This window comes from Mustela erminea, chromosome X, assembly GCF_009829155.1.
Source record: "Mustela erminea isolate mMusErm1 chromosome X, mMusErm1.Pri, whole genome shotgun sequence".
Taxonomy (NCBI): Eukaryota; Metazoa; Chordata; class Mammalia; order Carnivora; family Mustelidae; genus Mustela; species Mustela erminea.
In genome coordinates, this window is record NC_045635.1 from 46,152,482 (window position 1) to 46,177,730 (window position 25,249).

At 38.8% G+C, this 25,249-nt stretch overlaps 1 protein-coding gene across 17 annotated transcripts in view; it reads right to left on the reverse strand.

The window, feature by feature from the left end:
* Positions 1-25,249, reverse strand: part of HUWE1 (HECT, UBA and WWE domain containing E3 ubiquitin protein ligase 1) — a 173,068-nt gene that overhangs the window by 37,707 nt on the left and 110,112 nt on the right. For all 17 annotated transcript variants that reach the window (XM_032331297.1, XM_032331299.1, XM_032331294.1 and 14 more), the window contains 16 exons: positions 17,436-17,627; positions 15,847-16,063; positions 15,312-15,434; positions 14,129-14,366; positions 13,510-13,740; positions 11,666-11,788; positions 11,078-11,173; positions 10,480-10,749; positions 8,616-8,768; positions 6,970-7,097; positions 6,668-6,749; positions 5,711-5,887; positions 5,095-5,254; positions 4,447-4,805; positions 1,965-2,160; positions 334-501 (listed from right to left, as the gene is read on the reverse strand). In XM_032331297.1, coding sequence (XP_032187188.1) covers positions 334-501; positions 1,965-2,160; positions 4,447-4,805; positions 5,095-5,254; positions 5,711-5,887; positions 6,668-6,749; positions 6,970-7,097; positions 8,616-8,768; positions 10,480-10,749; positions 11,078-11,173; positions 11,666-11,788; positions 13,510-13,740; positions 14,129-14,366; positions 15,312-15,434; positions 15,847-16,063; positions 17,436-17,627 — 2,913 coding nt within the window. The remainder of the gene's footprint in view (positions 1-333; positions 502-1,964; positions 2,161-4,446; positions 4,806-5,094; positions 5,255-5,710; positions 5,888-6,667; positions 6,750-6,969; positions 7,098-8,615; positions 8,769-10,479; positions 10,750-11,077; positions 11,174-11,665; positions 11,789-13,509; positions 13,741-14,128; positions 14,367-15,311; positions 15,435-15,846; positions 16,064-17,435; positions 17,628-25,249) is intronic.

Genomic DNA, 25,249 nt, shown 5'->3' on the forward strand with positions numbered 1-25,249 from the left:
TTATTCTTTCCTCTGTATGGGATGGACTCTTGTATGTCAGCATTCTCCTCATCTCCTCTTAAATGATAATTTAAGACTTACTTTAGAAACCACCTGTTCTAAGAAACTTTCCTACAGGTCCCAACCCCCACCAAGTCAGGTGCCTTGCTCTAGGATTCACCACTACTTTGCCATCTGTCATAATGTATGACCACTAGTTTTTTCAGAAAAGGACATATGTTTTATTCATCTTGATTCCCAGTACATGGGCACATAGTGAGTGCTCATTAAGACTAAGTTGGTTGAAATATCCAGGCAAAGTGCCCAGACTTCTGAGGTACGGTAGCTACATACCTTCCTCTGGAGCATGGTATGCAGCCAGGGCATTCAGCATATCATAGATCACCTCCTTGATAGTATCAGGAATGACAGGCAGAGGCGAGGGCTTCAAAGGGGTTGTCTTTACCAGCTGTACAGCATTAGGACCTTTAATTCTAAGATTCTCAAATTCATCATCTGAAGCTAAGCCAAAGTGAGACAGAGAAAAATCAGTCAACAGTGAACCAGTACCTACACTTGGTTGGGGATAAAGACTCAGAAGGGGGCTTGTATAACCTGTAAGCTTGGGACAGGTGGCCATTTACAAATAACGTTCAAGTAGCCTATTAGAAAATCTGGCTTTTACTTTCTCTAAATCTCACAGGATTTATTAGAGCAGTACAAAATAGTAAATAGAATACAGGCAAAAAAGAGTACGCCTTTTGCCTGGTGCCTAGATGGCTCAGTTGGTTAAGTGTCTGACTCTTGATTTTAGCTCAGGTCATGATCTCGGGGTCATGAGATTGAGCCTCACATAATCAGGCTCCATGCTCAGCTGGCAATCTGCTTCTCGGCACCACCCCCCACCCCCGCCATGCTAATGAACAAACAAATAAATCTTTAAAGAAAAAAAAAAAAAGAATACAGTCTTTGTAATTGGGGAGACTTCGTTCTGAAATCTAGTTCTATTAGAGGATAATGGCCAAATTACTTCAATAAACCTGAATTTTAAAAATTTTTTTAATTCCTAAAATTTTAGGTTTAAATGAGATCGCACATGAGAAATGCTCAGCACAGAGAGCCAGGTACATATCTGAGGCTCCCAAGATAAAAGAGTCCCCTTCCCAACCTACCTTTTATTTTAAAAAGAAAACCCACAACCCTACAGAAAAGTTTAAAGGTTAGAATAAATAATACCCATACTTTTCATCTAGAATCAACATTTGTCTATCCATAAATATATTTACCTGCACTTAAGATTGGGGATATTTTCCTACATAACCACAATACCATCATAACACCCAAGACATTTAATAAAGATATAATTATCTGACCACACATAGTCAGTATTCAAATTTCTCTCAATCTCTTTATTGGGTCCAGAATCCCATCAAGGTCGGTAGTTCTTTCTAGTTTCCTTTTACCACCTAGAGTAACCTTGCATTTTTTCTCCTTTAGAACATTAACAGAACATTAATACTTTTGAAGAGTCTAGGTTGGCTGCCTTATAGAATATCTCACAATTTGCATTTAGTTGTTTCCTTGTAATTGAATATAGGTTGGACATTTTGAGCAAGAACACACTGATACTGCATACTCCCTACTGCATCAGGTGAGTCGTCACATGTCTACCTGTCCATCAATTACCACTCTCTCTGTAAACCATTCACAGTGTATAGAAGCTCTGTTGTCACACCAAGACAAATTCTTTGAAGGCAAGGACTAAATTGAATGAGACCTTGCTTTCTCTGGCAGGGATTACCACAGGGCAAGTAAGAGGCTACTGAAGTACCTCTGAATTGGCCCACATGACCGATCAGTTAATGTCCCAACACTTGCCTACCAAAGAGGCTTTCCAAGTTACAGGTCTCTTCACAGAAAATCTCAGGGGTTATACTAGGCCATAGACTTCAATATCTCAAAGGCCAGGGTAAGGGGAAACTCACCAGTTCCTGACCCTCGAGGGGCTGGAAGGGCAATGCGGATACAGCAGTTGGCTACTTCTGTGAAAATGTCTGGATTGCGGCACGCAGCTGGCCCAAGGACACGAAGGATGTAGTTGATCTCCCGAGAACCAAGGCTGCCAGATACAACACCAGAGGTAGTGCTACCAGCTCCACTTGTAGCTGCTGAGCGAACCACCTTGTAAAGAGAAGAAACACTGCTGATAAGACCACTTTTCAAAAATACAATTGCATTCAAAAAAGAGTTACCAAGGTTTTTTAAATACTATCCAAACTCTGCCTCAAGACAGTAGATGACAGCTTTAGATTTTTGAGAAAAGATGCACTTGGTCTTTTAAGTCCCACTCCTTCCTGATTATAAAAAAAAGTTACAGTATTCAGCATATCCCAAAACTATCAATTATTACACCAGATGGCATGTGATCTTCATAGAAATTGGCAAATATATCTAGACCACTGATCATCCATATAAATTACAGCTCTCATATGTAAGTGCCAGCTCCTAGCCTTCCCAAATGCTGTCCCAATTTTAAGCCAGAATGGTTCAAATTCTAAAAATATGCAATACTGATATCTTGGTGTTTAAGAACAAAATTAGACGTTTTCTTTATGTCTCAATCATCAGTCTCAGATAGCCACAGGAAATACCAAACTATTTACAGACCATTTGCTCTGATACTACAGATCATTATACTTTTCGTCTTCTTATAAAAGGACTCATCAATCAATAGAAAATACAGGAAAGAATAAAGAAAATAACTCCACTGTATTTTCCATTATTTATTCCTTTGTCAACTGTTCACAAACATCTTTTGGAATCTTAATGCTTTTCTTACCAAATCAGTCATGCTCTTTTTTTTTTTTTTTTTTACTTAGTCATGCTCTTTAAGTTTAACTTATTAACCCCTTTATCTTGCCTGTAAGGCTACAATAATAAACTCTCATTTTTTAAATACAAAGAAGTGTAATTTCATTATAAAGAATATGCTATAATTTATCCAGTCCTCTGCTGGACATCTGATCTCATTTCTTGTTATTACAACCAATTCTACAGTGAACAATCTATATGTACCTTGGCATACTTGACTTTAACTATCAAATAAATTCTTAGCCACAGAATTTCTAGGTCAAAGGATATCTTAAACTGACAGTACCAAATTGCCCTCCAATGTGGCTGCACTAATTTCCACTCCTACCAAAAGTAAGAGTATGCCTGGTTGTCCACACCCACACCTGCAATGGTTATTATCAAGCATTTACATTTCGCCAACTTGGTATGTTAAAACTGCCACTGATCTTCCTTTGCTCCCTACCCCCCCAAATACAATTAAGCTTAGAAAGTTCTCTCATCCAACAAGAACCTGATTTTTCTTCCCTAGCATTTTTCAAGTTTATAAACTTTAAACAATTTGCTTTTAAGTCAGAATTCTACCTGTATATAGCTGTTCATGCCCTCTTAGGCTTTTTCTTGCCCTTGGAATAATGTATATGCAGCTTTTAATAGCATTTTTTCTTTTGATTTTGCTCACATCAGATGAAATTTAAAAAGCCTGGTTAAAGAACTGAAGAATTTGAGATATATACTCATACACATGTGGAAGTATAAAGTGGTACCCCTTTCCTGGCAAGTTAAAAAATATTTATACATTTTGACCCGATTTCTAGGAATCCCTAAGAAAAACAAAGCTAAATGCAACAAAGCTATGCACAAAAATGCATATTGCAGCACTACTTATAAATGTGGTAATCAGTGTCCCAACAGAAAAAAATGGAAGTCCAGTAACATTCACATGATGACTGCTGACAAAGAATTAGGAGGAGGAAATAAGACATTTGTCTTCCCTACTTTTCCGCTTTCTTAATGTTGTTAAAAATACTTTCATTTTTTCTAATTGTTTTGTCATTTCTTCCACTGCTTTATATGTTTCCTAAAATGAACATATATGCCTCAGTTTTCTGATTGCACAATGGGTATCTATAAGGAGCTTATTAAAATGTCTGGTATATCATAAGTATTCCCAAAACTTTACTACTTTTACAACCCCAAAATACAGTGTTTGGAAAATAGGCTCATAGGTGAACACATGATAAATACTCCTATAATGTAATTAAGACATGAACTTGGTGGAAGGTATCCCATTCCTCATTAACAGTTTTTGGTTTGAAAAACCTATATATATTGCCAGAAAGAACTTTACAGCTAAGATTTATTAACTATAGTAAATTTAAGGACAGAAAATGTTATGTTCTACTTTTTAAAAAATGTCATCCAATGGGACAATCTACCACACCTAAGCAAGCACAAGATCACATATTTGGTAAAGTTTGCCAGACAAAGCACATAGTCTATGTATCTAACTATATATATATCTTATGAAGAACCAGAAATATATCTGTTCTGAGACCAAGGAGAACAAAGGTTTGATACAGAGCTAAAACAGCTTCTGCCACCACAAAGACTCACCTTTTCCATGGTATGACGGAGGGTGCAGGGGTCCTCAATGATGTGTCTTAAGAGAAGGGTGACCAAGGGAGTAAACCCATTGAAGCCTGAGCTCTGGGTCAAATTCAAGATCATGCGGGTACTCTTCAACTCTGCAAACATCATAGCATATTTGTGGTCTCGGGTGAGCCTCAGACAGAGGCGAAGGGTGGCATGCAAAGTGTCTGGGTCCACAGGGACTCCTAGCATGCTCACGCAGGCCCGGATTAAAACAGTCACCATATCTTCTGTCAGGCCTTGGATTAGGATCTCTCCAATTTTTGTTTCTTCCAGGCTTGTCTCCTTTTCAGTATTTGTACCTTCTAGGGCCAAAGGAGTATCTACAAATAAGAAAGTAAGAGTTCAGACAGTTTAACTTGACATTTCCTCCTCCATCTCTCCCTCAGAGCCAGGTCAAGCACCTGGGTCCTTATTAAGAGAAACATACAAAACGCCAATTCCAAGACCAGATGAAAGGGCATATAAAAAGGACTGTTGATCTTTAAGTCATCAAACAATCTGATGGATAAGAAAATCACTCATGATGAAGCTGGCCAAAATTTAAGCCATAAAGACACGCTAAGCTTTATATAACATTATCCTGAAAGACTCAAAACTAAAAGTCCATACCATTGGCTTTATTTTCTTTACGTTTGATATCCATTTCTTTGCTTTCTTCCAGTGTCTTCTCTAGCTCCTGTCCGTTGCTATTTTTCGAGTTTTTATTTAGCCGTGGTACTCTCAGGAGAGTCAACATCACAGGGCGCCGGTTCCCTGTTTCCTCATTAACCTAGAATTTCAAGGAGACAAAGAATATCTCTACAAAAAAAAAACCTGTAAGAGGGGTTTTGGAACTCCCAGGCAAAATCCTGTAATAGGAAGGAACCCTGGCAATTTTCCCATCCCTATCATTTACAGAGAGAAAAAGCCTAAGGTCCCCAGAAGGAAAGTAGCATACATAAGGCCATAAAACAAACTGGAAACTTTCCAACAGAGCAGATACCATCACTAACACTTAAAATCATTTCTGGATGGGACAGTATCAAACTGCCACAGACTGACTCATGGTCTCACTAATGACTTTAGGAAGACTCCATTCTCTGTAAATTACATCCAATTTAGTAGTGGTAACAGTGCTTCTTAGAACACGTGAAGACTGCTGGTTCAGGAAGAAGCAAGCCAAAAAGCACACCCAGTACCTTCCCCTCGTTTCAGTAAAAGTTTATGGCACTGAGTAAGCATGTACCTGCACCATTGTAGTGAACTGGACTGTGTATCTTCTTCGGCCTGCAGTGAAACGCACACTTGTCTCTCCAGATTTCCAGGCAGAATCAATTGTGCTGTTGTTGCTTGCACTGTAACTACACCAACGCCCAGAGCGGTCATCAAACCAGCGCCAGTTGTTGTTGTTGGACTGTAGATACTAAATTTAAGAACACAAAGTTTAACTGTATTTCCTACAAGGTTCATTGTTAGAAGAAATATTAACTTCATCTGTTCATTGCTAAACCTAACCCAGGAAAAAGAAATAACACCCAACATTTAATGAAATTTTGAGAGCGAAGAGAGAGATTTTTGTATGCATTAACCCTCAAGTTCCTAAGCCCCTTCAGTGGCACAAAACCCTCTATACCTTTGTTTTGCAATTCTCAGCTTTCCTTTTGTTTCCAATTGTTTTTCTACAAATAGGAAGCATTCTGGATGGGCAGGAACAAAAATTTCTGTTTCTGAGAAGGCACGGAGATAATGTGACAGATACAGTTTTCATATAAAGATCCATGTGGCTTGGGGCACCTGGTGGTTTAGTCGGTTAAGTGCCTTACTCTTGGTCTGCTTAAGAGTCTCTCTCTGCCCCTCTTACAAAAATAATAAATAATAAATAAAATCTTTTTTTTTTTTTTAAAGAGCATTTGGCTTTTGAAGGAATTGGTGTATAAAAGCCACTCTCCCTTCCTTTGGAGATAGCACATTCCTTTAATATTTACTTCCAGGGTAGTTTTTGGGCCCTTTTGCAAGCAGCCCCATAGAAAAATAATTCTAAATGACCATGCAGAACAGAAATCTAGAATTACTCTGATTCCTTAAGAGATTTATGTCTTCATCAGGGAGCTTTCTCCTGATTCTTTACCACTCTCCCATATTCTCTCCTCGTCTATTCTTGCCTTGAGAAGCTAAGTAGTTTTACCAACCATGTATTATATACCTTAGTCATTTGGGCTCTTCTTTTAGAGGAGATGGCTGTCTTTTCATAGAAATCTATCAGGAGCAACACTGGGGTGATCCACCTAAAAAAGAAATCATTTACTCTAGGAAAGCTAGAAACTTACATAATACAGAAAACTTATTTGATTTCACATTAGGGACCACAACTATTTTCAAACCACAGGAAGTACTCAAGATTTGTCCTATACATGCTCTAGGAAAGTGCCTGATTCAGGCCCTACACTTTAGGGCCCAAGTATAAGGGGAACACAAGTGAAACCAGGTGAGATAAAAGTCACTCACTTTGGGGTCTGGACCTCCTTTTGCTCCTTTGCAGCCTGTAGGCAGGGCTGAACTACTTCCAAGAGTTTGATTAGGACATTGAGGATGCCACTTGATTCAACCACCCAGGCACAAGGTAGCTTCAACTCCTAATTGATCAAAGAAAAAACATAAATCCCAACTTCTATTCAGTATGAAGGATTAGCACAGTACAGGGAGAACATTAAGAGAAATAGATGAATTCAAATTCCACCTCCACCACCAACCAGCTGTGTGATCTGAGAGGAGTTACTTAAATTCTCTAGGCCTTCAGTGTCTAGACCCTCAGGGGTCATAGGAAATAATTATTTCTACCTCCAATGTTAATTATGGTGATTAAATGAAGTGTGTGTGTACGTTCGCTCACTCTCTCTAATGCCCAACACGGTGCCTGGTACATCAGCATATACTTAATACAGAAGCTGTTATTAGTATCACTGATATCATTAAGGACTGTCATCTAGGTTACACAGTCTTAATTATGTTGAAGTTAAAAAGCTTCTGTTACAGAGAACCTTTACATTCCAAGAAGATGGAATAATTAAATGCAGCAATGATTAGTACAGTTCCCCTATAGGGCCTACACTACAGTATTTCCTTTATAGGGGTTGCACTAGAAGAAATTTAAATGTCCAACAATAGGCAATTATTTAAGTAAACTAGGGGACATCCCAAAGATGGAATGTATACATGGCTGGGGAAAACATTCATAATATAGTACTGAGAATACAGGACACAAAAGTTTCTAAATAGTCTAATTGTTTAAATGCACAGGAAAAGGATTAGAAGAAAATGTAAGACCAGTCCTCTGATTTTTAAAAGGGAGGGGATTCATAAGTGATTCTCTCCATATTATGTTACTGGGGACCCCGACAATCAGTACTTTGCAATCTTTCCCAGAAGTATCCGTTCACAAGTGCCATAGTAAGAATCACCACTTCCATCATAAAGGAAGTCAAGACTGTAGACACACAATATGACATATATTGGACTTAATCTCCTCAGCAGTTATGAAGGATTTACTCAATTAAGTTCAGGCTTTACTATTAAACATGAGCTACAAATGAAGAGTCACTTGTTCAAGGTCAGTTGCCTCCTAATTCTTGTATTGGCTGGAAAAAGAACATGTCCTGGCCAAACCACTCTCCTGCCTAAAATAATCTGGTGACTGACCAGGTATGAGGAAGAATCAGATTCTTTCTGATGCTTTATATCCAATTTCCACACCCGATCCCACTCTTTGGCTGCCAGTTAGGTTTCTTCAGAGAGGCCCAAATTATCCCATAACTATACTATGATGGTCATTCTAAAAACCTTTTAACTACCACTCCCCTAAATCCTCTATGACACAATTAATTAATAATTGTTCTGAGAAGTCTTTTCCTCATTATATCCAGAAGTGATGCATTAGCCCTTCTCCTGAACTCAGAGAAAATTCTGTATGTTATTAATGTGGCACAAAACATTGCATTTTATACTTAATTACATGTCTTACAGCCTATCAGAAACTGTGGGCTCATGAAATGCAGAGATCATGCCTTATATTTCCACTATCTTCAAGGTCTCAAATGGTACATGTATTATAATTCTTTAATGAATCACAGGAACCAAAAAAATCTAAATCTTACCTCAAAAAGCAGTGTTAAAAGCAAGATTCTAGTAGCCAAATTGGAGGCCTGGGGCAGGGTGGCCATCTGACTGATCCACTCTGACACAGTTTTTGTGTCACTTGTTGTCAGGGGAAGAGCAGCTTTGATCAATACATCAGCAGCTTCCCATACCTATAAAAGCAGAGAAATGGCCAAGTCAGGTAACTGTAGACAGAGTATAATAAGGTTTGTCTAAACATTTTCAAACTTGCAAAACACTCCCTCTATCCCCAACACATTTGCTGAAGGAGGGTGAGTAAATAGTAAAACATTTACTATATGGACTTGTGTCTGTATCAAAAGATGTATGCTACGAAAGGAGCACCTCTAAAAGATGATTTCTTAGGCTAGATTACAAGAAGCTAAGAAGCTGGTAAATTAAAGGAAATTAATATTTAAAAAATTTCTAGGGAGAATAAATTTCTAATACATAGTCAACACCACAAAGCTTCTACCAACTTACACTTCGACCAGTAATCTTTTACTACATCTGTCCCAGAATTATCATTAAGAACAAAAATAAACCAGAATGTTAGAAATGTTGGTCTTGCTTTAATTTGAATGTTAAATTTCTTATAAATCTGACATAATTGCTCTTTCCTAAGTTTCAGTTTTCTTAAAATCATTTCTGTAAGCTCTTTATATAAAGATAACTAAACCTGGGTCTTATCTTGTATAGAAAAAAAGGTTTATCCAGTTTGCCTTTTTTTTTTAAAAAGATTTTATTTATTCATTTGACAGAGATAGAAGTAGGCAGAGAGGCAGGCGGGGGGGGGGGGGCGGGGCGGGGAGCAGGCTCCCTGCTGAGCAGAGAGCCTGATGCGGGGCTCCATCCCAGGACCCTGGGACCACGACCTGAGCCGAAGGCAGAGGCTTTAAACCTCACCACCCAGGCGCCCTGGCCTTTTACTTTTGTGACATCTCCATACACAAAGTTATGCTTCCATACATCACTTTGATTTTTTCCTCTGCTTCTTGACTTCAAAAAATATGTCATAGATTTCAATGATTTAAAAACATGAACTGTAGGGGCGCCTGGGTGGCTCAGTCAGTTAAGCATCTGACTCTTGATTTTGGTCCTGAGACTGAGCCCTGCGTCGGGCTCTGTGCTCAGTGTGGAGTCTGCTTGAGATTCTCTCTCTCCCCGCCTCCTTCTGCCTCTTCTCCTCATATGCATTCTCTAAATAAACAAAAATCTTAAAAAAAAAAAAAACAACCCATGGAGTAAAAAAAAAAAGTTAGTAATGTATACAATTAGTGTATATTAATTTCATAATGAGGAAAACAGTTTTAAAAAAAATACAAATACCAGAAATACCAGGTCACGGCTATTCATTATGATGAGAACTTTTTTTGCTGATGTGGTTGTTGCATAGGAGAGGGAAAATGAAACATTTATTCACTGTTAGTCCATGGGACCTAACTCGGCTCAAGAGTAAGAAACATTTGGGACATTTTAGATGAATTTCAGAAGAGATGCCTAGAAAAAGAGAGCCTTGTTTCTTCCTTTCAAAGACATTTTTTATGAAGTAGCTTATTCACTTTCTGCAAGGAACATACAAGAAAGAGCGAGATTACCAAATCTAAAGAGTTCAAAGAGAACATATCTGTATTGGATTAAAACAAACCAAAACAAACAAACATACAAAAAAAAAAAGCTTCATTTAAAAAAAAAATCAGAGTTTGATGACAGCAGAATAACCACTTTATGCACTTAAAAAAAAAAACTTTTAAACTATATTCAATAAAGCCAGCATGTACTACATCATTAGTTTTGATATAGTGTTCAACGATTCATTAGTTGGATATAACACTCTCCTCTTCTGGCTCCTAGAGAACTGACCTGATTGACTACTTGCTTCAGAATCATGTCTCGATAGTCAGCTCCATTACGTTTGATCGCGGTCATGATCAGATCACAAACCCGGTACACTGTGTCTGGCAGCTCATCAAGAAGGTGAAAGCAACCTGGCAACATGGTATCTGTGAAAGTGTGGAGCTCATCTTGTTCCAATGGATCAGCATCCTGGAACTTCTCTAGACATTTTGCTTCTTCCTCTTCCTGCTTTTCCCGAGCTTTCCGTTCCTCTTCTTCCTTCCGACAAGCAACTTCCTGGATGCAGGGTAAGAAATGATTGCAAATGGGAGAGTTTAAGAAAACAGGGAACACTCTAAGAATGCACTGCTCTACCATACTGAAAACCCACTACCTTCTTCTCAAGCAGGTGATACATTCTTCAAGGTGTGGTAATCATTCATGAGGGCAACCTCAGGTCAATACAGTTTATCAATGATGGAGGTAAGTGTTATCAGTAATGGCATAGTTGGGATGAATGAATATCCCCATGTCCTTCTTTAGATATTAATTCCTCAATTATCTTTCCATAAAAATACTAAGATTAATGTGTCAGACCCTTTTGGATGTCATGTTTCCTAGTTACCTCAGGTGACTCCGCTCTTTGATCCATTGGGATATCCTGTCCCAGAGACATGGCAATTGCTCTCATCATCTGGTCCTCTTCAGACATACTCAGATCCTACAGAGAAACAACAGGAAATCCAACAACAAAGCACATACCAACTTACAGGGAATCAGACATCCTGTGCTCCAGTTTTAGAGAAGAAGGTGCTCCATATGTTACTCTGTAACAGTCAAACCCAACTAGGCTTACTTGGCCATTATAGTAACAGAGAGGGAAAATCACAATGAAGTTAAGCATAGGAAGGGGGTTTCAATGTGACCACTTATTCTGCAGCTCAGAAAAGGGAGTTTCTTCTATTGCTTTCTGACTGGGTAATTTAACAGTTCTTCTACAAAAAAAAAAAAGTTCAGTAATTTGCACAGCTGGAAGATAGGAAGCTTCTGCTCTGATTACATTCTAGAACCAAGAGTTATCACAAAAATGAAAATATTGGCATGCAGAATTCTGAAAATGAAAAGTAGTTTTCAAAGGGAAGGCCAACAGAAGAAAAAACACATCAGCAGCCAAACCAATGCCTACAAAATTAGATCCCCCAAGCCAACTTACCCTAACAACTCCTCCCATGATTGGGGGAGGGTGGGTTAGAAGGTACTCTGTGGCCTGCTCCATGGTGCTGGTGTTCAACAGGGCCTCCATGGCATGTTCCCTTGTGAAGCCCATGTCCATGAGCTACAAAAAGAATGCAGGATCTCAGAAATGGAGAGAAATCCAAATGCATTTTAAAAAGGCAGAAACCAGGGGCGCCTGGGTGGCTCAGTGGGTTAAAGCGTCTGCCTTCGGCTCAGGTCATGATCCCGGGGTTCTGGGATTGAGCCCCGCGTCGGGCTCTGCGCTCGGTGGGGAGCCTGCTTTCTCCTCTCTCTCTGCCTGCCTCTCTGCCTATTGTAATCTCTGTCCGTCAAATAAATAAATAAAATCTTTAAAAAAAAAAAAAAAGGCAGAAACCAGGTGCCTGGGTGGCTCAGCTGGTTAAGTGACTGTCTTCAGCTCCGGTCATGGTCCCGGAGTCCCAGGATTGAGTCCTGCATTGGTCTCCCAGCTCCATGGGGAGTCTGCTTCTCCCTCTGACCTTCTCCCCTCTCACGCTCTCTCTTAAGGTCTCTCTCAAATAAACACATAAAATCTTTAAAAAAAAAAAAGGGCAGAAACCCTTTCAAGATGGAAAGGAGTTTTTCTAACTTCAGATGAACTGAGAACTAAGCTCAAAGAGTTAGGTAAATGAACAAACCTTTCCATCTGGTGCTTCCACAATATTTGAACATTAGAGCTATACAATGGGGCAGGAAGCCAAGGTGAGTTTCAATTCTGTCCTCAAAGAAAATGGAGCTAGATGGTTATTATAATTAATAGGATCACCGTAATCCAAAGACTGAGATTTACACATAGAAGCAAAAATTGGGCCCCATTTTTCTGGAAAACAAACTGGAAACAGAACAAGAGCCTGAGAAACTGACCTAAGAATTTTATTACTAGGAAATAATCATGAGATGTACAGAAAGATCTGTACAAAAAGAAACTATACACGACAGTTTTACAAAACCAAATAAGAAAATTAACATCCAGTAATAAAATAACAAATTAAAAAAATATTTTCTTAATGATAGCACAATTCTATACTATATGTTAATTATATAAAAATTAGGCATAAAACTAAGTGATGAAAAACTATCTTGTGTTGTTATAAATGACTTCTTAAAAATATTTTGTTGTATTTCCAGATTTTCTTAAAGGGAGCCTTTTATTGGTTATAATAAAAATGTGGCATGTATATGTAGAAGACATATTCGAAGACTATCCTAGATATAAAAAGAACATACATACACACACACAAATTACCAGGTTAAATGCTCTGTGAGACTGAAAGGTCAGGATCAAAGGGCCTCCCCCAACCTCCGCTTCTGGATTCCAATTTTCAAAATGTGGTTTATGTATTTATTTGAAAAAACTAGTATGTTCTGTAGGTAAGGTTGCAGAGAGCTCTTGTTGGAGATACCCTTAATCCTTTCCTCTACAGAGAAATCAGAAAGTAGCTGAGGACAGTTCGCCTCCAAAGAACAAGACAGCCACAGCCTACTGAGTGGCTACTATACTATACTACTATAAAAGAGTTTTAATACTAAACAACATGCTTGGGAGGACACAAATCTTACACTGGTTAGCAGCACTGAAACCATACCTATACCTTGGCTTTTCAGGAGAAAAAAGAAAAGTTAAGAGGGAACAAATTTAAAGCTATCTCCTGGCTAAGAGGACCAAGCACTTTGTGGCACATAAATTAGAAAACCCACAACCCACTTAGTGGCATGTGAACTTAGAATATACTTGTGGGTTTGTGGGTTTTTTATTGGCAGCAAATTTCTTGGCCCTGGAGTGGGAACCCAGGACCCTACCTGTTGCAGTTGCTGCTGGTTGACTTGAGGTTCCCGGCGGGAGCCACCTTCCTCTTGCCCTGTGTCCTCTTCTCCTCGAGATCCCTCCTTCTCTTTGCTCAGTCTCTCACGAATCACAGGTTCTCCTCGGAGAATATGGCATAGGATGGCCAACATGGACTCAGCCATTCGCCCGCCATATACCTTTAGGGGTTTCCGGTTCCACAGGTTCTTGATGCAAGTAAAGGCTGCCTAGAAGTCATTTGAAAAGCTGTGTGAAGATCATTTTGTCTTAATTCAAAGTCACTGGAGGAATAAATCTAAGACCTATGGGACAGTCTTTCCCTGAAAGGTCAGTGTCAACAATAAAACCCTAGGTCAGTGCTGTGGAGGGCTAAAGAAGCACAGAGAAGGGGCATTTTAATCCAACCTGAAATATCAATCTCAAGTTTACAGTTCAAATATTTACACTATAGGAAATTTTCCAGTGGTCTATATCCCTTTCTGTAAGGCAGCCCTATCTGGGAGTAGGATCCAATGGTTCTCCAAGAATCAAGTTATTTCATTGAGGAGGACATAAAGGAGAGCTAACCAGTCAGCATGAGAAATCCCTCTTCGTTTCAGAATGCTTAATACTCACTTTCTGAGTTACCACAAGGAAGCGGAGGGCACTGAATTGTGGGAAGTTCTGGACACCTCCAGGCAATTTGGCAGGCAGTGAGTGTGGAGATTCAAGCACCGTGGTGGGATTCACCATCTTCTCCACTAGCATTAGCCAGGCATCTAGGAATTCTCCTGTGCCATCAGGTAAATCTGAATGTTCTAATCCCTCAGCAACAGGAACTTTGCCTCCCATTGATAGGGCCCAATTGAAAGTTCTAAAATTCAAATAACAGAGAATATGGAGACAAAATATTAGTACTTTAGATGGGGGGCATTCAGAAGGTTCCCAGTATCTATACTGCCACTACACATCTCTCTTCTTGCAGTTACAGCTGATAATCTGTCCAATATTTATTAGCTTTATCTTTTTTGAGGGGAGGATTTATTTGAGATTTATTGGGGTATTACTGACATATAACAGATATAAGTTTAAGGTATACAATGTGATGATTTGATACACATATAGTATGCAAAATGATTACCACTTTTAGCTTTACTTTTTAAAGCCAAAATGAATAAACAAACAAAAAAACCCAAAGTGGTTGTTACCAGAGGGGAGCATAGGGGATAGGGGGATGGTTGAAATAGGTAAAGGGGATTAACAGGTACAAATTTAGTTATAAAATAAACAAATCATAGAAATGAAAAGTATAGCATAGGGAATAGAGATAATAATATTGTAGTAACTTTATATGGTAAAAGATGTAACTACACTTATTGTGATGAGCACTGCATAAATACAAATTGTCAAATCACAATGTTGTACACCTGCAACAAGTATAACACTGTATGTCAACTATACTTCATGAAACAAGTGAAACTTTGCTTAGAATCTTTAGACCAAGAGAAGCAGAAAAATTATTGGAGAAACAAAAGGAAAGAGTAAGTCTACTAGAAAAATATGTACATCTGGCACTAAAAACCAGATGAAGAAAAGCAGAGACTCTTACAAACATCTCTAGGAAAGGCTGAATCCCACCCTCCAAGGAAGACTGAGACAAATATGGCTAGTTCCCCGAATGTAAAAGGTTAAAACTAATGGCTATCTTTGTGTATCCTGTGGTTACAGGACAGGTGATTTAGAAAGTGGTGCGCTGCTAAGGCACAAAGAAAGACCAAACTCCGAGAAATGCTTCTCTGTGAAGGAACTTGATTCTTACTCAAAAAGAGCATTGTGGCCTCCAGAGCAGAGAAATTTCTGCAGCATGAGGTGGTAGGGATACTTCCTCTCATCAAACAGCATTGGGGATGTAAAACCAACTGAACAGATGAAGAATGTCAGCCTGAAAGGGGGAAAAAGCAAAATTTTAGCTTTCTCTGAGGCAGTCACAGAAGCGCTGGGAAATTCATGTAGCTGCCTAGAGTAAAATTTAACATTGTACTAAAGTGACTGAGAGACTGACTGGAATTCAGGTGGGTGGCTGGCTAGTCTGGTTATTAAAACTTCTAAGGCAAAAAAGGTGACAGTCCTCACTTACTAAAAAATACAAGGTTACTGAAATACACTTTGATCATAAATACTTAAAAAATCTCTATATTCTAGACTAAAAAGCACCAATATAAGTACATTAAACTGCATGTGGGCTACACATCTAGAGTTAACAGGGAACCTTTCAAGTCCTCTAGTTCAGTGGCTCACTCTCCATTTAAGTACAAAAGGAACCAATTAGATTCTGTATCTCAAGTAGAACTCACCTGAAGCGAGGAGTAGGTGTATATGGTGGAGGCTGCCAAGATAAGCCCTTTGTGAGGAGCTTAGTGAGGGCTGAGGCTGTGGATCGAGCAGCAGGTGTCGGTGCTGTGGTGGTGCTGGCAGCATGATGGCTCCTTCTCTGGCGGACAGGAGACCCCACACAAAGTTTAACAAGGAGTCCAAATAGTTCAGCAAGCGCTCGGCCTAATCTGGAGGATGCTGGAAACCAAAAGTCAGAATAAGGCATGAGAGTATGCTCAGAATGGTTTCATTATAACTAACCAACAACACCTGGGAAACACCTGGACTTATTTCTACATTTAATAATCCAAAAAGGATGTTCCACAGAGAATAAATGCCTCTTTTAAAGGCAGGAGACAGAGAAGTATACTGGAACTTGATATATAACAAATGTGAAAGACGAATAAGATAAACACACTGTTTAAAGAGGTACAGAGTTAAAATCACCTTTGTAGAAAAAGCAACAGATCAATATGTATCAGTTAAGCAAATGATACATCTACTGGGTTACAGAATCACTTAAAATGCCCACAATATTTTAAAAACAGCAAAACTGTTAATAGAATTATCATATATATCGTCTGATCACAACATTAAATATATGATCCCCAAAGGAAAAAAGATCGCTAGGAAAAGCATAAAAATTTTTTAAGTGGCTTTCTTAACATTAATTAATTTATAGAGAGACTATGTGCACGCACGAGTGGGAAGGGGCAGAAAGAGATAGAGAAGCCTGATGTGAGGAGCCTGATGTAGGGATTGATCTTACAATTCGAGCTGAAATCAAGAGTCAGACCCTCAACCAACTGAGCCACCCAGGTGCCCCACCAAAGGCCATTTTCTGATTGCTTTGGGGCAGAGCTCTAGATTCCCAGGAGTTAGGTCTTCACCTTCCTCTACATTAAGGTGTCAGAAAGTGACAAATATCAAGGAACATACAAAACACGTTCTCCAAACACTGATACTACATTAAAGGGCAAAAGAAGACAAGGACATATCAGTGAACATCCTTAATGCAGTCTTATATCACGTTAATGTCTCCACAGAGCTGCCAAAATGACATTAGTAAAACATGAATCAGCCATGTCATTTGCCAGCTATATTTAATGAATAGAGAAAGGAAAAGAACACTGGGTGTAGTAGCCTAACAGGTAACAGGAAAGCAGAAGAGTTTAATACCAAAGAAACCAAGAAGAGTGTTTTGAGGTGATGGGCCGACTATCATGCTGCAGACAAGTTAGAAGGGGACTGAAGAGTATCCAATGGACGTAGCAACAGGTCACTGGTGAGTCATTTCAGTGGAATGGTAAGAGCAGGAATCATTTGCAGTAGTTGAGGAATGAGTAGCAAGGAAGGAATTTTAAAACATGACTTTCAGGAAGTCAGTCTCTTATCCCTGTATCCCTAGCAGTTAGTACAGAGCCTATCATATAGATACCACCTGAAAATGAGCCACCAAGGTTTCCAAGTTCCTTAAAGGAAACAACAGAGCCATACCAACTGAATTTGTCTAAAACTGGTTACGGCTCTGAAAGCCAGAAAAGGCAGTAGAATGAGGAAAATCACTCACCCGACAATAAAGGCTTGATTTGCTTGATTCTGGCAGCCATAGCAGGTGTGATTTTAGATTTGCCTTTAGAGTCTGAAGCAGTAGGTTCATCTGTCTCCATGGGAGCCAGTGTGTCGCCATCAAGCCCAATGCCTTCTAATAAGCCCTGGGTAGAAGCATCCATACTTGCAGATGTTCCATCCTGCTCACCATCTGTAGACATAAGAGACGAGCAATAAGACCATGCTGTGTCATCACTTACCTTGTTCCCTGTCCTGAACAGTCACAAGAAAGAGCTACATATGATGCTTGTTACTCTTTAAATGTCCATAACTTCCTAAATCTGAAAAGGAAAAATCAAACCAAAATGTAACTACTGATACCTTCCTCTCCTTTGAGACCTTCTAGGTAGCCAATACTAACATCTTCCAGCAAGAGCATATGAACTGTTTTAACCCAGGGCTACCTTGCAAAACTATAGGCACTATATGACATAGGGAGCACCATTCACATAGCCTACAGTGTGTACCCTGCCCCCCCCAACCCAATGCTGTCAAGGTGAATACCCTGTTAATATTTTATGGCTTATCAATAATAAACTCAAATTAAACATCACAGATGGCCACTGGAGAAATATATTTTATGACATTTAAGATTTTTGTATATGAACGTGAGATACATCTATTTTTTTGGTGGACATATGCATGCTTTTATATCTAATAATCAGGTTAGACAAACCTTTAATAAAACACACCACACCAAGTTGTCTTTGTAATATTCTAAAAAAAAACTATGTGGAAATGGAGTCATCTTTGTTAAATTAAATGTGTAAAAGAAATTGCTAGAAAAAATATATCCAGATTGTTAGGTGAAGCAATTCTTTGACACCAAATCTAATTTTGTTCATATTTCTTAGTAAATTACTTCTTTCCTTGATTCAAATTTGTTGCATTTTGACTAAATCTGAGGTTCTAATTTTTGGTTTGGTCCATTTTCTCCAAATTTACATGGGCCAAAGGTTTGTGTTTATTTTACTGATTCTCTCTCCTCTCCCGTAATAATCAGATGTTATATAAATCCTTTGTCTGTTCCTTAAGCATTTCCCCTATGTTTAATAACCCAAGTACAATTTTTAAGCATATCCTAACAGTTTTTATACATAGAATTGTCTTGTTTCCTTAATAGTTTATTAAATTTATTTCTTCCCTGATATAGAATATAAGGGAAAAACTTTCTAGAAAAGTTTTTATTAAGTTTGTTGCATTAGAGTCTAAAAATTGTGTATAGTTTCTGCTTACTGAAATTTCTTACTTTACTGTGATATAACATAAAAGCCATTTTCTAAAATACCACTGTACAGGAGTGCCTTGCTGGCTCAGCTGGAAGAGCATGTGACTGTTGAGTTTGAGCCCATGCTGGGGGTAGAAATTACTTAATATATGTGCTGCTGAAGCGAGCACTGGGGGTAGAAATTACTTAAATAAAAAAATACCCACTGTACGAAGAGGAGCTTGGGAAGATGGCAGAGTAGGAGGACCCTGAGCTTACCCTGTCCTACATTTACAACTAGATAGCATTCACATCCAAGTCATTAAACTGAAGAGCTATCTGAAGCCTGGCAGAACAAACTCCACAACTAAATATAGGGAAGCAGCTGCATCTGAAAGTTTAGGAAGGTCAGTAAGACAGAGGGAGGCTGCCCACTGAAGGGAGGGAGCTGGCTGCACAGCAAGGACAGAGAAAAAGGCACTCACTCCAGGAAGCTCGCATGGAGAGAGTAATTCCCATTACGTCTAGCTTTAAAAACCAGAGTGGCTGAATTCTGGGAGTTTATAAAGCCACTGGGACTTGGGAGACTGGAGCTTTAAAAGTTGGAGGACTCAGCAATGGGCCAACTATCACTGGGTCACCACCCTTAAAGAGACAGCAGTCTGTATCAAGTAGTAACATGAAGGGCACCCGGGAGACAGATCTGTTCATACTGATTTAGGAGCATGTTGGAGGATTTCTCTGAAAAGAAGAGAGCTGGTGGGAGCCATTCCCCACCCCCACCCCCGACTCTAACACAGAGCAACTTGCAGGAAGTGAGGCTGTACAGACAACTGCTACCTAACTAGATAGCAGCGTACCACAGCCAAGAGGTGTCCTGAGCACTCACCTACTCAGGGCAAATTCTGTTAAATTTGCACATACCCCACCTTGGCATCTCCCTAGCCACTTCGTGCTTTGAGGAACCTAGCATAAAACTAGTGGTCTAGTACACAATTTCCCAACACTGCCTTCCAGCTTTCAAGTTCACTAGTGGACACACCCTTCAAGAGCCAGCCTGCCTACGTCCCACTAACATCACAGAGACCAAGAACAGCCCACAAAAGGCTGAGAGTGTCAGTGCAAATGGCTGCATGAACAGGAAAGTAACTTAGACAAAACCCCAAGACATAAGCACCACATACATGATAATCTCCTGAAGTACTATGTTCTGGTGAACAGAGCACACTGCAGTCCAGGGCATTCTAGGACTGCTTCTTCATAAAGTCACTACTTTCAAGAGCAGAAGATAGAGCTGACTTTCTTAACACAGAGAGGCAGACAAAATAGAGACAGAGAGAAATTTATCCCAAATGAAAGATTAGCATAAAGCCACAACCAAAAATCCAAGTGAAATGGCTATAAGTAACATGCCCGATAGAGAATTTAAGGCAATGATCATAAGGATACTCCCTGGACTTGAGAAAAGAGTGGAAGGCATGAGTAAGATCCCTGACACAGAGGTAAGAAACAACATAGGAGACATAAAGCATTCAATAAATGCGATAAGAAACATGCTTGATGGAACAAACAATAGGATGGAAGAAGTAGAGGAATGAAGTAGTGACCTAGAAGACAAGAGCAATGGAAAGTAATCAAGCTGAAAAAAAACCAGAGAAGACTTAGGCAATATGAAAATAGATTTAGGGAACTCAGCAAGGACACCAAACATGACATCTATACTACAGGAGGCCCAGAAGAAGAGAGAGAGAGAGAGAGAAGGGGGCAGAAAATTTATTTGAAGAAGTAATAGCTAGAAACTTCCCTAATGTGGGGAAAGAAACAGTCATTAAGATCCAGGAGGCACAGAGAACTCCCAACAAAATCAATAAAAGCATATCAACATCAAGACATACTGTAATTAAAATTGCAGAATATGATAAGAGAAAAAATTTTAGAAGCAGCAAGATGAAAGTCATTAACTTACAAGGGAAAACCCAGAAGGAAAGCAGGAGATTTTTCAGCAGAAACTTGGCAAGCCAGAATGAAGTGGCATGATATAGTCAAAGTGCTGAATGGGAAAAATCTATAGCAGGAATACTCTATCCAGACAGGCTATCACTCAGTTTGAAGAAGAGATGAATAGTTTCCTAAACAAAAACTAAAGGAGTTCATGATCCCTAAACCAGCCCCCTAAAATATTAAAGAGGACTCTATGAGTGGAAAGACCAAAAGTGACAGTATCAAGGAACTCGCCAAAAAAGGGATATAAAATATAGTAACACATACCTAAAATGTGGAAAGAATCGAAGAATGCGTTCAAACTTAAAACAACCATCAACTTAATATAAACTGCTATATATAAAAGATGTTATATGCAAATAGAATGGTAACCATATTACCAAAAGCCACTTGTAAATATGCAAAGAATAAAGAGAAAGAAATCCAAATATATTACTAAAGAAAATCAGCAAACCACGAAAGAAAAGAGACAAGAAAGGATCAGAGAAAATCTCCAGAAACAACCACGAAACAAGTAATAAAATGGCAATACCTACCTCCTTCTTACCCACCTATGTGTAATTACACATTAACTGTAAATGGACTAAACACTCCAATCAAAAGATAGGGTGACAGAATGGATAAAATAGGAAGACCCATCTATATGCTGCTTATAAGAGACTCATTTTAGACCTAAAGACAACTGCAAATGGAACACGAGGGGATGGAGAAATATTTATCATGCAAATGGCTATCAAAGGAAAGCTGGAGTAGCAATACTTATATTGGACAAAATAGACTTTAAAGCAAAGACTGTAACATGAGACAAACACAGACACTACATAATAATAAAGGAGACAATTCAACAAGAAACTCTTAACAACTGTAAATACTTATGATATACCCACGTAAGAGCACCCAAATACACAGATAATTCCAAAAATAAAGGAACTGATCAATGGTAATATAATAATAGTAAGGGACTTTAACACCCCACTCACATCAACGGTTCATCTAAACAGAAAATCAACAAGAAAACAATGGCTTCCAATGAAACACTAAATCAGATGGATTTAATGGATAGATTCTGAACATTCCATCCTAAAACGAAAGAGAATACACATTCTTTTCAATTACACATGGAACAGTTTATAGAATAGATCACATATTAGTCCAGAAAACTAGCCTGAATAAATTCAAGAAGGCTGAAGTCATACCATGTATATCTTTTCAGACCACAATGCTATTGACACTAGACGTCAACCACAGGATAAAATCTGGAAAGATCACAAATACACAGAGGTTAAAGAACATGCTACTCAACAACGAATAAGTCAACCAGGAAATCAAAGAAGAAATAAAAAAGTACATGGGAACGAATGACAACACAATGGTCCAAAATCTTTGGGATTCAGCAAAAGCAGTTCTAAGAGAGAAGTATATAGCAATACAAGCCTACCTCAAAAGCAAGAGAAGTCTCAAGCAACCTAACCTCACACCAAAAAGAGCTAGAAAAAGAACAAACAAGACCTAAAACCAGCAGAAGGAAGGAACTAATAAAGATCAGAATAGAAATTAATACTACAGAACTAAAACAACAGTTCAATGATACCATGAGTTAGATCTTTAATCCTATCAGACTTGTTAAAAAAAAAGACTCAAATAAATAAAATCACAAATGAGAGAAGAGAAATAAACCCAAGAAATACAAAAAATCACGAGAATATGAAAAACGATATGCCAACAAACTGGACAACCCAGAATAAGTGGATGAATTCCTAGAAACATATGAACTACCAAAACTGAAACAGAAGGAAACAGAAGATTTCTGATAACCAGCAAAGAAACTGAATAAGTAATCAAAAAACTCCCAACAAACAGGAGTCCAGGACTGGACGGTGCACAGTTGAATTCTACCAAACTTTTAAAGAAGAGTTAATACTTATTCTCCTTAAACTATTCTAAGATACAGAAAAAAGGGAAAACTTCCCAATTTATTCTATGAGGACAGCATTACCCTGATTCCAAACCAGACAAAAACTCTACTAAAAAAGAGAACGACATGCCAAAATCCTTGATGAATAGAGATGCAAAAATTCTCAATAAAATACTAGCAATCCAATTCAACAATACATTAAAAAAAATCATTTGCCAGGATCAAATGGGATTTACTCCTGGGCTGCACGTGTGGTTCAACATTCACAAATTCAGTCAGTGTGATACATCAGATCAATAAGAGAAGGTAAGAGCATATGATCATTTTAATAGATGAAGAAAAAGCACTTGACAAGTACAATATCCATTCATGATAACCCTCAAGGGGTACCTGTGTGACTCAGCTGTTTAACTGTCCGACTCTTGATTTCATCTCAGGTAATGAATTCCGGTCCTGAGAACAAGCTCTGAATTGGGCTCCATGCTGGGGGAAGGAAGGTATGCTTGAAGTTCTCTTCCAATGCCCCACCCTGCAGCTCAGGCGCTCTCAAAATAAATAAATCATAAAAAAACACCCTCGGGGTGCCTGGGTGGCTCAGTGGGTTAAGCCGCTGCCTTCGGCTCAGGTCATGATCTCAGGGTCCTGGGATCGAGCCCCGCATCGGGCTCTCTGCTCAGCAGGGAGCCTGCTTCCTCCTCTCTCTCTGCCTGCCTCTCTGCCTGCTTGTCATCTCTGTCAAATAAATAAATAAAAAATCTTTAAAAAAAAAATCAAAACCCTCAACAAAGTAGGCTTAGACGGAACATACCTAAAGATAATAAAGACCATATACGAGAAACACAGCTATCATCATCCTTAATGGGGAAAAACTAAGGACTTTTCCTCCCCCTAAGGTAAGGAAGACAAGGAGGTCTACTCTCACAACTTTTATTCATCATAATATTCTAAGTCCTAGCCACAGCAATCAGACAACAAAAAGAAATAAAAGGGCATCCAAATCAGTAAAGAAGAAGTAAAACTTTTACTATTTGCAGATGACATAATACTATATATAGAAAACCCTATAGATTCCACTAAAAAATGCTGGAACTGATGTATGTATCAGTAAAGTTACAGGATACAAAATTAATGTACAGAAATCTGTTGCATTTCTATATACCAATAATGAAGCAGGAGAAAGAGAAATTAAGAAGACACTCCCATTGGGGCACCTGGGTGGCTCAGTGGGTTAAGCCACTGCCTTCGGCTCAGGTCATGATCTCAGGGTCCTAGGACTGAGTCCCACATCGGGCTCTCTACTCGGCAGAGAGCCTGCTTCCTCCTCTCTCTCTCTCTCTCTGTGCCTGCCTCCCTGCCTACTTGTGATCCCTCTCCGTCAAATAAATAAATAAAATCTTAAAAAAAAAAAAAAAAAAGAAGACAATCCCATTTACAACTACACCAGAAATAACGTATCTAGGAATAAACCTAACCGAAGAGGTGAGGGACCTGTACTCTCAAACCTATAAAAACACTGATGAAAAGAAATTCAAGATGACACAAAGAAATGGAAAGACAGTCCATGCTCACAGACTGAAGAACAAATAACGTTGAAATGTCTATACTACCTAAAGCAGTCTACACATTTAATGCAATTCCTATCAAAACACCAACAGCATTTTTTACAGAACCAGAACAAACAATTGTTAACATTTGTATGGAAACACAAAAAACTCTGAAGAGCCAAAGCAATCTTGAAAAAGAGAAAGAAAGCTGGAGGCATCACAATTCCAGATTTCAAGTTATGTTATAAAACTGCGGTAATCAAAAAAGTATGGATGGGGCACCTGGGTGGCTCAGTGGGTTAAAGCCTCTGCCTTCAGCTCAGGTCATGATCCCAGGGTCCTGGGATTGAGCCCCACATCGGGCTCTCTGCTCAGCAGGGAGCCTGCTTCCCTTCCTTTCTCTCTGCCTGCCTCTCTGCCTACTTGGGATCTCTGTCAAATAAACAAATAAAATCTTTAAAAAAAAAAAAAAGTATGGCAGTGGCACAAAAATCAGACACACAGATCAGTGGAACAGAGAAAGTCCTGAATTAAACACACAACTATATGGTCAATTAATCTCCGACAAAGCAGTAAAGAATATCCCATGGGAAAAAGACCATCTCTTCAACAAATGCTAATGGGAAAACTGGACAACAATATGCAGAAGAATGAAACTGGACCATTTTCTTACACCATACACAAAAATAAATTCAAAATGGATTAAAGACCTAAATGTGAGACCTGAATATATAAAAATCCTAGAACAGAACACAGTAACCTCTATGACATCAGCCATAGCAGTTTTTTTTCCAGACAGATCTCTGAAGACAAGGGAAACAAAATAAAAATTAAACTATTGGGACTGTATCAAAATAAAAAGCTTCTGCACAGTGAAGGAAATAATCAACAAAACTGAAAGGCAACCTACAGAACAGGTGAAGGTATTTGAAAATGACATGTCTGATAAAGGGTTAATATCCAAAATAATACAACTCAATACCCCCAAAACACATAATCCAACTATAAAATGGGCAGAAGACACTTCTCCAAAGAAGATAAACAGATGGCCAAAAGATACAAGCAAAGGTGTTTATCTTTACTGACCAACAAAGAAGTGCAAATCA